Raw genomic sequence first — 12,285 nt, 5'->3', positions numbered from 1 at the left:
TGTATAATGCTTTGATTTAAAACAAAGTAGGGCCTCTTTTCATTAATTTTGCATAATCGCCAGGGTCTCTCATTTCCCCCACTTCCTTCTTCCATCTTTAATATTCATTCTTTCCTTTTGTTTCCGTCCCTTTCTCCCTCCCTTCTCTCTCCTTCTCCTTGAACGTTAAGCACCTCACTAGGTTCTAGGTTCTCTGCCAGACACCTAGCAAACAAAGCTCCAGCAAAAGAGACCACCTTCTCATCTTCGTGAAGCTTGCAAAGCCTAATTGGGGGTTAGAAACGTCCATAAAATAATCACCAAATCTGTAGTTTCAAACTGTACTTAGTGCCATGAAGGAGAATAGAAGACCCTTTGAGAATCTCTGCAGATGAAGGTTTCGTTCAGGAAGTGGCAGCTGAGCTGGGATGGGAAGGATAAGAAGGTGTTAGCTAAGTATCTTCTCTTACTTAGAGCGCCCCCTCACAGGAAGGAACCATGTCCGTCATAGCAGCAATCCCAGAGCTGGCCTCACAGAGGTGCTCATAAATATTTGTGGAAAGGAGGAAGGGAAAGTGCAAACAATACATAATCAATATTGTGTCCTGATTTGCCTTGATACTAAACAAACTGACCTGTTACTAAAAGAAATCCAGAGTGCAAGACAGAAAGAGGGGGAGAGTGGCACAGATGTGATTAAAGAAAACCATACCCGTTGCCACCGAGTCAATTCCGACTCAGAGCAACACTATAGGATAGAGTAGAACAGCCCCATAGGGTTTCAAAGAAGAGACTGGTGGATTCGAACTGTACAGTGGTAGCACTTAACCACTGTGCCACCAGGGCTCTGCAATCAAAGAAGTAGCAGCCAAATCACACAATGGCCTTTAAGACTATGTAGGGACTTTGCATAGTCTTTATACTAGTAGCAAGTAGAAGCCACTGAAGGGTTATTTGCAAAAAATACAACTAATTTTCTTACAGTTAACATTTTTTTTTTAATACTTATGACGTGCTAGGTGCTGCACACAATTTAATTCTTGAAATAATCCTGTGATGGTACTATTATTCCAATTTTGAAGACTGAGGACCCGGAGGTGTGGAAAGGTTGTTGGCTCAATACAGTTAAAAAGTGGCAGAGGCATGACTCCAAAACCCCTACTCTTGACCACTGCATTACACATACTGTGAACACGAAAGAGAAGTAGGTAAGCAAGCATATGCCTACAGCTGATTCTAATCTCTTTAACTGGACAAACCCACTATGGAATTAGTTGCATAGAGATTTGTTGGTGCTGTTCTCAGGTGCCATGGAGTCATTTCCAACTCATAGCGACTGTATGTACAATAAAACGAAACACTGCCCCATCTTGTGCCACCTTCACAGTCGCTGCTATGTTTAAACCCTGTGTCAATCTATCTTGTTGAGGGTCTTTCTCAGTGACCCTCTACTTTACCAAGCATGATGTCCTTCAGGGCTTAATGAGCTAATCACTGAATTTAACTGATGCCCTTGTTCTGACTCTATACTAATAAAATAACCTTCTAATTATATCCTGGCTTCCTATACAAATTTTTCTGCTGGGAGATAATGCACTGACCAGCCTACACATGCATTTTGTTCCAGCTGGCAACTTTATTACTCATTCTAAGTTAATAAATTGGTATTCTGCTTTAAATATATATATTAAAAAAAAAACACTAAAACAAAAACTTATAAAAGTCTTATACAGTTCCAAACCAAAACCAAACCTGTTGCCATCGAGTCGATTTAGACTCATAATGACCCTACTGAACAGAGTAGAGCTGCCCCATAGGGTTTCCAAGGAGTGCATGGCAGATTTGAAATGCCGACCTTTCTGGTTAGCAGCTGTAGCTCTAAACCACTAAGGCAAGAGTGTTTCCCTTATACAGTTATTTTTCCGTAAAAGTGTTGGTTTGGAAAATAAAAATCAACAGAAAAAAATAACAAATGTATTGTCTGTTTGTGGTTTAACCTCTTTGTTGCCTGCTCTGAGTGACCATGCATGAGGTCGTGAAGTCTGGAGATGAGCCCTGTCTTTAACTCTGTCGAAGTCCCTAACACAACCTAAGCGCTTCCATTGTCTCCCAGTGAGCCACAGGCAAACTCCTATCTTTCCTCTCACACAGAAGATTGTTCTTCAGGATCTACCTAATGCCCTGAGAGATAAGCAGCTGGAGGCTGCTACAAAGGGTCTCACTCATCTTTCCCGTGTAAAGTGCATCCTATCCAAGAAGTGGGCGATTTCCTACCGACATCATTAAAGCCGGTGCTCTCGTCACGGGCTCGGGGCCACCACTGCACCTACCCTGACAAGATGGGCACCGCCTCACAGCCTCAGTAGGCGAGGAACCGACACCACACCGGCGTCCTTTCCACTTGTGGGCTCCCTCCAAACCGGGACTTCACGCAACTAATTCCTGACTCCCTACTCCATGCTGGCTCAAGTTTTGTTTTGTTCTTTTTCCTTCTCTCCCTATTATGGGCAAAACTGGGGCAAACGCAGGTGGACATTTTAAAGTGAAAGCTTCCTGAAACAGACCATTTCACCTTGTCAAGAGAGTAACTTAGCATCGCATTCAATGGCTTTTCCCCCAAATTATTCATTCAACATCCTCCTGAACAAAAGATTGAAATTACATTTCAAGCATCGATTTTTTTTTCCCTCCAGAGACAAAAAAGTCAGCAAGTGCAAGGGCGGCCTTGCGAACGGCCTCTTTTCTCGGAGGGAGAAAAAAGGGCCGGAGTGGGGCCTCCACTGAAAAAAGGGTCAGGGTCCCTCTCAGAAATCAACCCTGGGGGTTGTGGAAAGGGCAGCAATCGTGTAAAATGAGGGCGGCCCTCTCATGAATCTGCTTTTCGGCCATTTTCACCGCAGAGGCATTAGCCAAGAAATTACTAGCAATTGGGCGGGCGCCCCTCAGGATTTCCAGCCGCCGGCAGTGAGCAGGGCGGGGATGAATAAGGCCATGCTTAGAACCGCACACTGGCCAGCCAAACTGGCCACTTTCCCATGGATGAGGACCACTGTCACTGTCACCAGGGCATCGGGCGGCCGGAAAGACCCTCAGGAAGGGACTAGAGAACAAAATTCCCACCGACCCCCGCCGTCACCGCGGGGGCACGCGACCTCCGGGCCGGATAACCAGACCAACGGTCGAAAGGGAAGTGCCATGTCACAGAACAGGGGAGAAGGGCCGTAAAGCCCTAGTCGCTTTTCCTCCTACGTCAAGGCCGGGTGGGCACAGCGATCCAGTCTACCCACATTTCCACTTACCCTTTGTTATAACTGCCTAAGATAGGTAAATGTCCGCAGGAGAGGCGCGTTACCTCCGCGCCCTCCCTCCGCCTCGCCAAGTGGTTCAGCCCGGGCTCCCCTCGGCGCCCCGCCCCTTCCCCAGCCCCCGCGCGAGTGGCGCATTGGCGCGCGGCAAGGAGGGGCGGGGCCTGGCCGGGCGCGCGCGGGCGCCGCTCTATAAATACTGGGCCGCAACGCCGCCGTTTCGTCCGCTCCGCGCCGCCCCACTGAGCTTCTGTGGAAGGTCGCCGTTGGCTTTGCGCATTTCGCAGTCGTCGCCTCGCTGCTGCCCTTTCCTTTCAGCGCCACTGCTCACTCACCGCCACCGTCAGCAAAATGAACGGGCAGCTCAACGGCTTCCACGAGGCGTTCATCGAGGAGGGCACTTTCCTCTTCACCTCAGAGTCTGTGGGGGAAGGCCACCCAGGTAAGGTAACGGGGCCTGGAGCTAAGCGAAGGGCGGGACGCCGGGCAGGGACCCGGCCGGCCGGCCGATAGCGGGTGTCCGCGCTGCTTGGCCTCTCGGGCAGGACGGTGGGAAGAGCGGCCGCTGAGCAGCTTCCGCGTGGCGCCGCCGGTGCCGAGCGCGTGGCCGCCGCTCCCCTCCCCCTCCCATCCGGCTGCGCGCCTCGGCATGCGGAAGATTCCAGAAAATGAGAAGGGGGGGCGGCGGAGCGTGTGTCGTGCCCGGGGAGGGCACGGTTTCCTCTTCTCCGCCCTGCCACCCGAAAGCCCTCGAATGGACGACCCGCCCCGCGTGCTCGCGGCCGGCCCTCGGGAGCGCGCGCCCCGCATTGCAGCCGTAACCACGTGGTTGCCGCGTGTGGCATTTGGGCTCGGGGAGTCCCCGGGCCTCCGAGCGCTGGGTTTGAGGGGCCACTACCTCGGGACGTCTGTGTCCATTATGTGCCTCTTGGCTTCGGTCGTAAACGGCACCGAAGAGGACGGACATACGCCCAGGCCGAATACGGCCTTGTCTTCAAGGTGACAGCCTTCAACTAAATATAGCGCGCGTTGGTGGAGGCATCCCTTATTTGGGCCCTGGGTGAAAAGGCTGAGAAGCGTGAATTAAGTGTACGCTGCCACGTGCCTTGGGTTTCCTTTTAAAGTATTCGGTATTTAACGTCAAGCAAGGTTTTGCTTCACATTTCCGTCTGTTTGCTTTGTCCACTCATCCGCCATTATGGAGATCATTCTACACGTGAACGAATGGGGCTTTTTCCAGGAACCTTCGGTCTCGACCTGAAAACGTCACCTAATAAAGATCGTTATTTTGCCAATTACATTGCTTTTCTTTTTTCTTAGAATGACTACAGTAACATGGCTTGATGGCTTAAGAGTCTGTTTCTATCTATCTAGTCTATTGTGCCTGATGAAATCCCGCAAGCAATCTAATGGTGGTAGTAGTAGGAGAGGATAAACCCAAGATCCTGACGAGTGTAGGATTGCTGAAGGTCAGGTGTTTTGGATTTTTGTTTGGTGGTTCGATTGTTTTTTTACCGCCAGTGTGAGAGTAGAACACTTGTGACCCACCTTTTCAAAAATTGGTCTTTTTTGAATCCAGGGTTCTCAACAGCTTTATTCCAGTTCAAACCGCTGCTGAGAATTTGCATTTCCACCCCAGATAGACTGAATCAGAATGTACATTTTAACAAGATCCCCAGGTGATTCTTAATTTATAATAAATATTGAGAACCATTGCGGTAGTGGTTCTCAGAGTTAGTCTCTAACCAGCAGCATTAGCGTTGCCTGGGAACTTGTTAGGAGCCCTGTTGGCCCTGTGGTTAAAGTGATCAACTAAACCAAAAGGTTGACAGTTCAAAACCACCAGCTGCTCTGCAGGTGACAGATGTGGCAGTCTGCTTCCACAGAGATTCGCAGCTTGGGAAACGCAGTGGGGTTGCTGTGATTCAGAATCCACTGGATGACAGTTGGTTGGGGGGGAGGGGCTTGTTGGAAAAGCAAATCACCAGCAGGGGTTTGGAGTCCTTTTTTATATTCCCGACTACTTTAACAAAAACAATTCTATTGTATTCCTTTTGTTCATACAGGGTTCGTTTAACTGTTAACTGACCTTAATTCTCCTGTTGCCCTAACTGGTATTCCTTAAGATCAGGGAGACAGGCAGAAGTTAAAAGACTTCTGTAGCTAAGCTATTGTTAACATGACAAGGAAAGTAGCAGTTGGTCCTGTGATTTGTCAGAATTACAATTAATATTTTAAAATTTGGGGGTAAAATGTATTTGGTAAAAATACTGTGAAGCTAAACGTTTCCTCTCATGCTTAAGTTTTCATGGATTTGAAGATACCGATGCTTTGTTTCTACTTTTGCCTGATTAGTACCTCGATTATGTGGCTGCTCATTTAACAGTGAAAATTGTTTTGCCTGGGAACATAAATTTTCAAAATAATCTAAAATACTCTTAGGGATGAGAACAAAGTACTTATAAGTAGGGTTTAAAGTACATATGTCATAAAGGGTTAAAATGTATTAAACATGGTGAGTGTTGTGGCTTACCTGAATTGATGGGCTTGTGCAAGTAAATTGAGACTGTGGTGTCAAGTTTTTAAGTAATGTGCAGCAACATATTCAGCACTTTCAGGCAGATGGCTTCCGGTATGAAAAAAAAAATGTGCTTTAATTAGATAGACAAGAGTTAAGTTTGATATCTTCAAAAATATTTACATCTGTAGTAAAGAAAGAGGGGCATGAAGGACTTAGGATAATAGTACAATAAAGAAGTTGAGCCTGGATTTTTTTTTTCCTAGATAAGATCTGTGACCAAATCAGTGATGCTGTCCTTGATGCCCACCTTCAGCAGGACCCTGATGCCAAAGTGGCTTGCGGTAAGTTTAGAACACTTGCTTACTTAACTGATGAAAAAGCAGTATGAAGATTACTTCCGTTGAAGTGCAAATCCCTTTTTCATTAGAAACGGTTGCTAAAACTGGAATGATCCTTCTTGCTGGAGAAATTACATCCAGAGCTGCTGTTGACTACCAGAAAGTAGTTCGTGAAACCATTAAACACATTGGCTATGATGATTCTTCCAAAGGTAACTTTTAATGAGCTGGGTTTTCTAAGGTCTTCATTTTTCTCCAGTTAAAGCCTAGTGAGGGTTAAATAATGTTTCTGCTAATCTTTAATTCAAGTTACAGGGTTTCAGACTACTTTACTCATTTGCTTCTATGTAAGATTTAGGAATACTTGGTTTCTTTAGCAGTATTTGAAATTCCGAATTATTGTTGTAAAAGAAGGTATTGATAACGGATTTCCTTAAATGAAGCATTTTTTTGCTTAAAGGGTTTGACTACAAGACTTGTAATGTTCTGGTAGCCTTGGAGCAACAGTCACCAGATATTGCCCAAGGTGTTCATCTTGACCGGAATGAGGAGGACATTGGTGCAGGAGACCAGGTATCTTGAAGGGTGTTTGCAGATCTTATAACACTGAATTCTGAAGCTTGGATTGATCACATTGGTGACTTCCTTTTTTAGGGCTTGATGTTTGGTTATGCCACTGATGAAACTGAAGAATGTATGCCTTTAACCATTGTCTTAGCACACAAGCTCAATGCCAAACTTGCTGAACTACGCCGCAATGGCACTTTGCCTTGGTTACGCCCAGATTCTAAAACTCAAGTAAGTGATGATGCGTGAATTACATGAAGAATTATCGTAAAGCTAGATGAAGTCTCAGATAGGCACAAAAAACCAGTAAAGTTATGTTTAACTATCACAGATTAACTGGGGGAAAAAATAGCACATCAGGTAGAGAACTGAGTACAAAGCTATTGGCTTGGTACAAGTGTTCTTATAACCTTTGTTATCTTCAAGGTGACTGTGCAGTATATGCAGGATCGAGGTGCTGTGCTTCCCATCAGAGTCCATACAATTGTTATATCTGTTCAGCATGATGAAGAAGTTTGTCTTGATGAGATGAGGGATGCTCTAAAGGAGAAAGTCATCAAAGCAGTTGTACCTGCGAAGTATCTTGATGAGGACACAATCTACCACCTACAGCCAAGTGGCAGATTTGTTATTGGTGGGCCTCAGGTAAGGCCTTATAATGGCATCAATTTGTGGTGTTCTTTTGGATCTTCTGTGATTGTTGCTTGCAAAGTTTTGGCTATCAGTACCTTTTTTTCTAGGCCCCCTGAAGCCTCCACGTGAATCTTGAGGATGCTTGCTGAGTGATACACAATAGGCGTTCAGCAACCTGATCTAGAACCATTAATTGGAAAGAATTTGGCGTAAAGTGACTTAAATCCTGTAATTTCAGGGTGATGCTGGTTTGACTGGCCGGAAGATCATTGTGGACACTTACGGTGGTTGGGGAGCTCACGGAGGAGGGGCCTTTTCAGGAAAGGATTATACCAAGGTGGACCGTTCAGCTGCTTATGCTGCTCGTTGGGTGGCAAAATCCCTTGTTAAAGGAGGTCTGTGCAGAAGGGTTCTTGTTCAGGTATGTGCTCTTCTTATGTAACTGGAGTGATTTTAAAGTCACGTAAGGGGGTGGGGGTGTTGTATACCAGTGTATAACACAAGTGTGTGGGTCTTTAGATGACTGACTCTTATGACATTTGAATTCTTTTAGGTCTCTTATGCTATTGGAGTTTCTCACCCATTGTCTATCTCCATTTTCCATTATGGCACCTCTCAGAAGAGTGAGAGAGAGCTATTAGAGATTGTGAAGAAGAATTTTGACCTCCGCCCTGGGGTCATTGTCAGGTAAAGATGGTAAAGTCTATTGCTAGTGAAGAACACAGGGTCTGGGTGTGTACATATACTACTTAAATCTAGGAGGTGAAAGTGTGAAGGATAACTCCTCGCTGGGAAACATATTTTATCACAATTCCTAGAAGCGTAATGTTTTAAGCTTAAACTGCCTTAAGTAAAGGCTTAACTTATTTAAAAAATCTGAGATTTTAACGCTCCATGGTTTAGGCTAACCAGCCTAGAATATCCTTCACATTTAGTAGTGGGTTTTGTGCTACCTACGGATGTTTACTTAGAAGAAATTGGCACGGCTAAATGGCATGTTCTAAGCTATTAAAAAGAAAATAAACATGGTAGGGTGGGGGCTGTGGGACATTGGTAAGTATTCCATGATCTCAGATGAGCTTTTGACACTTGGAATTCTTCAGGATAATGACAAGTTTTCTATTTGTTGAGCCAGTGATGGAAAAACAAGAACTATAGTTAACTAATAAGGACTGTGCAAGGAGTTTGGACACCAGGGAAGTAACGGACACTTATGCCACAAACTTTTTTCCTAGCATACCCCAGAGAACTGAACTCATTTGCCAGAGCTCTTGAAAATGAGTCTTGCTGATTGTTTTGCTTTATTTTAAATGAATACTACATATTAAGTTACGGACTTGTATATTCCAGGGATCTGGATCTGAAGAAGCCAATTTATCAGAGGACTGCAGCCTATGGCCACTTTGGTAGGGACAGCTTCCCATGGGAAGTTCCCAAAAAGCTTAAATATTGAAAAGTGTTAGCCTTTTTTCCCCAGACTTGTTGGCGTAGGCTACAGAGAAGCCTTCAAGCTCTGAGGGAAAGGGCCCTTCTTCCTAAATTTTCCTGTCCTCTTTCAGCTCCTGATCAGTTGCAGTCACTCTAGTCAATGACATGAATTTTAGTTTTTGTGGGGGACTGTAAGTTGGGCTTGCTATTCTGTCCCTGGTGTTTTGTTCACCATTATAATGAATTTAGTGAGCATAGGTGATCCATGTAACTGCCTAGAAACAGACAACACTGTAGTAAATAATGCTTTGAAATTGAGCCTTTGTGCCCTACCACCCAACCCCCTAAAATCCTAATTGCATTGACTTTCCCACCAAACGCTGAAAATGTCCTTGTAATGTGCACGTAAAGTACTCGTAGTTCCATTATAGCTTCTGTCTGGCAATGCCATAGCCCTGTCAGCATGAATTTGTAATGTCTTGAGCTCTATTATGAATGTGAAGCCTTCCCTTATCCTCCCTTTAACTTGATTCCTTTCTAATGACGTAGTTCTTTGTCAGGAGTATTCTCTATCCAATCAGTCTTGCATGTAACGCAAGTTCCATTTGGAGCTCTAGCCTGACATCATAAAAAAAAAAAAAGGGCAGTTACCATTAAACCATCTCCCTGGTGCTTATGCTCTTTAACAGCCACCTCTTCAACAGCACCAAATCCAAATCTCTCCACTGTCAGCTGTCTTTTGGAGGACGTACGTAATAAGGTTTTTATTTAGTAAACCAATCCTATGCATGGTTTCAGCACTAGCCAAACCTCACCAACTCTTAGCTCTAGAAAAACAGGCGCTTGGCACCCTTGTGATGTCATACAGAGAAGTCACGGGGGTGGTACCTAAGGGTCTGTAGGTTGCACACTTTGGTACCAGATAACTTTTTTTTTTCTTTATAAGAAAGACTGAGTACTCCACACTGCACAATAACTCCTCCCAGGGTTTTAACTTTGTTTTATTTTCAAAACCAGGTCCAATGAGCTTTCTGAACAGCTGGTGTAGCTACAGAGAAACCAGCTTCCTTCAGAGAGCAGTGCTTTTGGCGGGGAGGAGAAAATCCCTTCATACTTGAACATTTTCTAATTGCTTATTTATTGTATTCTGGGGTATGGCGTAAGTACAGAGAAGCCATCACCTCAGATGGCAGCTTTTAAAAGTTTTTTTTTTTTTTTTTTTTTTCCTTTTTTTTTTCCTCAACACCATGATTCCTTTAACATGTTTCCAGCATTCCCAGGTAGGCCAAGGTGTCCTACAGAAAAACCTTGGGTTAGACCTACAGGGGGTCTGGCTGGTGTTAACAGAAGGGAGGGCAGAGCTGGTGCGGCTGGCCATGGAGAAAGCTGACTTGGCTGGTGTGGTACAGAGAAGCCAGCTTGTTTACATGCTTATTCCATGACTGCTTGCCCTAAGCAGAAAGTGCCTTTCAGGATCTATTTTTGGAGGTTTATTACGTATGTCTGGTTCTCAATTCCAACAGTTTAATGAAGATCTAAATAAAATGCTAGGTTCTACCTTAACTGTGTCCACTATTTTTTTTTTTTTTTAAGATTTGCCCTTGTCTAACATTGTTTTCAGGTTGATGGACTGGCTAAAATTCAGGTGTCTTCCTATTGCAGCAATGTCTTATACCCTAAGTCTGGAGTGAGTGGTAGTGTTACATAGCCTTGGAAATTTAGAACTTAAACCAAGCTAGTTTTAATGTTGGAAGGGGTATAGTAGAAATAAGGTTTTCAGTCAGGTTGTAGTTCAGGTCACTTGTGGGTGAGGTATTACAGTTTTAGAAGTTCTCTAATACAGGGATAGGTTTTTGGGCACAATAATAAAATTTTTTTTAAGTGACAAAATCACAGTGAAAAGCCTTGAGGTACCAAAGGTTTACTCTAAAGTTCACTCTGGCAGTTTGTGGAAGAGGTCCATCTACCACACTGGGTAGGCCTAGACAGAAACCACTTGATGAGAGTTTCCACCAGCATTTTATGCATCTACTTCCGGTTTGGAAACCCTGGTGACGTAGTGGTTAAGTGCTATGGCTGCTAACCAAAAGGTTGGCAGTTTGAATCCACCGCCAGGTGCTCTTTGGAAACTATGGGGCAGTTCTACTCTGTCCTAAAGAGTTGCTATGAGTCAGAATTGACTCGACGGAAGTGGGTGGGTGACTTTTGGTTTGCTGTTGGGGAAGTGCCACTCCAGGCATCAGTGACACTCCCAGTTTCAGAAACTAGACCCTCAACTTGACATGTCATTGAAGTAAAGTTTCAGAGCTTGGCATTTTCAAAAAGCTTTTTAGATACCCGATTAGTGGCTGTCTAAAGGCAAGTAGCTACGTTGGCCCAATATGAGGAAGGAATTTAAGGTAGGTGAATAGGTGTGGGAGAAGCAAAGCAAAGGAGTGAGTGGAGGCATGAAACAGCAGGTGTTAAGGATGATCACAGCTGAGAAGGCATGAAGTGTGAGTATCCGGTTGAACAAACATTGTGTCTCACCTAGGGAGTGACAAAAGATTCAGGTACTAGAGGTAAGATGAGATGCCTTCCGGCTAAAAGAACGTTGACAGTGCATCCCTAGAAGAGCTGCAGTTGTGGAGTCTTGAGTCTTCTGCAGTCTGAATACCACTAGTTTTTAAGTGACCACCTTACTGTTTTCCCCAATGTAAAGAGTCCCACCTCCCTAAAAGTGAAAAACAGCTACTTTGTGGTCTGAGTAAGTCTAACGGGACTCTGGTGGGGAACGAGATGGCAGACCTCACTGGTAAAGAGCATAGTGCTAAAGTGACTAGGGCATCCTGTGCCACTGCAGTTCCTAGCCCATCCCCTACCTTATGATTAGAACTTTACATCAGGCTGCCCTTGATCCTCTTCAGTTGGGTTTCTTTGTTTTTCCAGGCTCAGCCTGCACAGCTTACATGGTGGCCCTGTCCTATTCCCAACGAGATTCAGATGTGAAAATTAAACCAAACCCAGTGCTGTCAAGTTGATCGCTACTCATAGTGACCCTATGGGACAGAGTAGAACGGCCCCATAGGGTTCCAAAGGAGCAGCTGGTGGATTTGAACTGCCAACCTTTTGCCCAGCAGCCCAGCTGTTAACCACTGTGCCACCAGGGCTTCATATGCAAGAGGTAGTGGGGATGGATAGGTTTCAAGAGATTGAGGAAAAGGCAAGAGTCCAAGGCTGATGACTGGAGAAACGTAGGGCTCACCAACGCAATCTAAGTATTACTGGAAACCACTGAGTGGACATAATTATTTCACTGTGAAAAGGCAGCTGCTTAGGGAAGAACTCTGGGACCACTGTTCATGGGGTTGGGGGGCGAAGTTGGCATCAGAGGAGAAGATCCCTAGAATTTATCAAATCCTGTGAATTCTTTACCAAAGCACTGTCCTCATGTTACTGCCAGTCTCTGCCGTGAAATCTTAAGCTCCAGGAGCAAAAACCAAACCCATTGCCAAAATGAGTCAATTCCAACTCA

At 44.9% G+C, this 12,285-nt stretch overlaps 1 protein-coding gene and 1 long non-coding RNA gene across 3 annotated transcripts in view; one reads left to right on the top strand and one right to left on the bottom strand.

Moving 5' to 3' along the window:
- LOC126060326 (uncharacterized) overlaps positions 1-3,469 on the bottom strand; it is a 95,347-nt gene extending 91,878 nt beyond the window's left edge. For both annotated transcript variants that reach the window (XR_007513566.1, XR_007513567.1), the window contains exon 1: positions 3,279-3,469. This is a non-coding gene — a long non-coding RNA (uncharacterized LOC126060326). The remainder of the gene's footprint in view (positions 1-3,278) is intronic.
- A 38-nt stretch (positions 3,470-3,507) lies between these two features.
- MAT2A (methionine adenosyltransferase 2A) lies at positions 3,508-10,334 on the top strand. Its single transcript, XM_049856387.1, has 9 exons — positions 3,508-3,726; positions 6,069-6,146; positions 6,233-6,355; positions 6,604-6,716; positions 6,798-6,941; positions 7,137-7,355; positions 7,582-7,764; positions 7,897-8,030; positions 8,694-10,334. The coding sequence occupies exons 1-9, from the start codon at positions 3,636-3,638 to the stop codon at positions 8,794-8,796; spliced, it is 1,188 nt and encodes a 395-aa protein (XP_049712344.1). The 5' UTR covers positions 3,508-3,635; the 3' UTR covers positions 8,797-10,334.
- Positions 10,335-12,285: the final 1,951 nt, after the last annotated feature.

Source organism: Elephas maximus, chromosome 17, assembly GCF_024166365.1.
Source record: "Elephas maximus indicus isolate mEleMax1 chromosome 17, mEleMax1 primary haplotype, whole genome shotgun sequence".
NCBI lineage: Eukaryota > Metazoa > Chordata > Mammalia > Proboscidea > Elephantidae > Elephas > Elephas maximus.
This window is presented reverse-complemented; position numbering and strand designations above follow the sequence as displayed.

What these genes read in the sequence shown, in the direction of transcription:
- MAT2A (XM_049856387.1), top strand. Translation starts at nt 3,636, where the DNA reads ATGAACGGGCAGCTCAACGGCTTCCACGAGGCGTTCATCGAGGAGGGC. An exon ending in TGTGGGGGAAGGCCACCCAG is followed by an intron (nt 3,727 to 6,068) that starts GTAAGGTAACGG and finishes TTTTTTTCCTAG; the next exon opens with ATAAGATCTGTGACCAAATC. An exon ending in TGATGCCAAAGTGGCTTGCG is followed by an intron (nt 6,147 to 6,232) that starts GTAAGTTTAGAA and finishes CTTTTTCATTAG; the next exon opens with AAACGGTTGCTAAAACTGGA.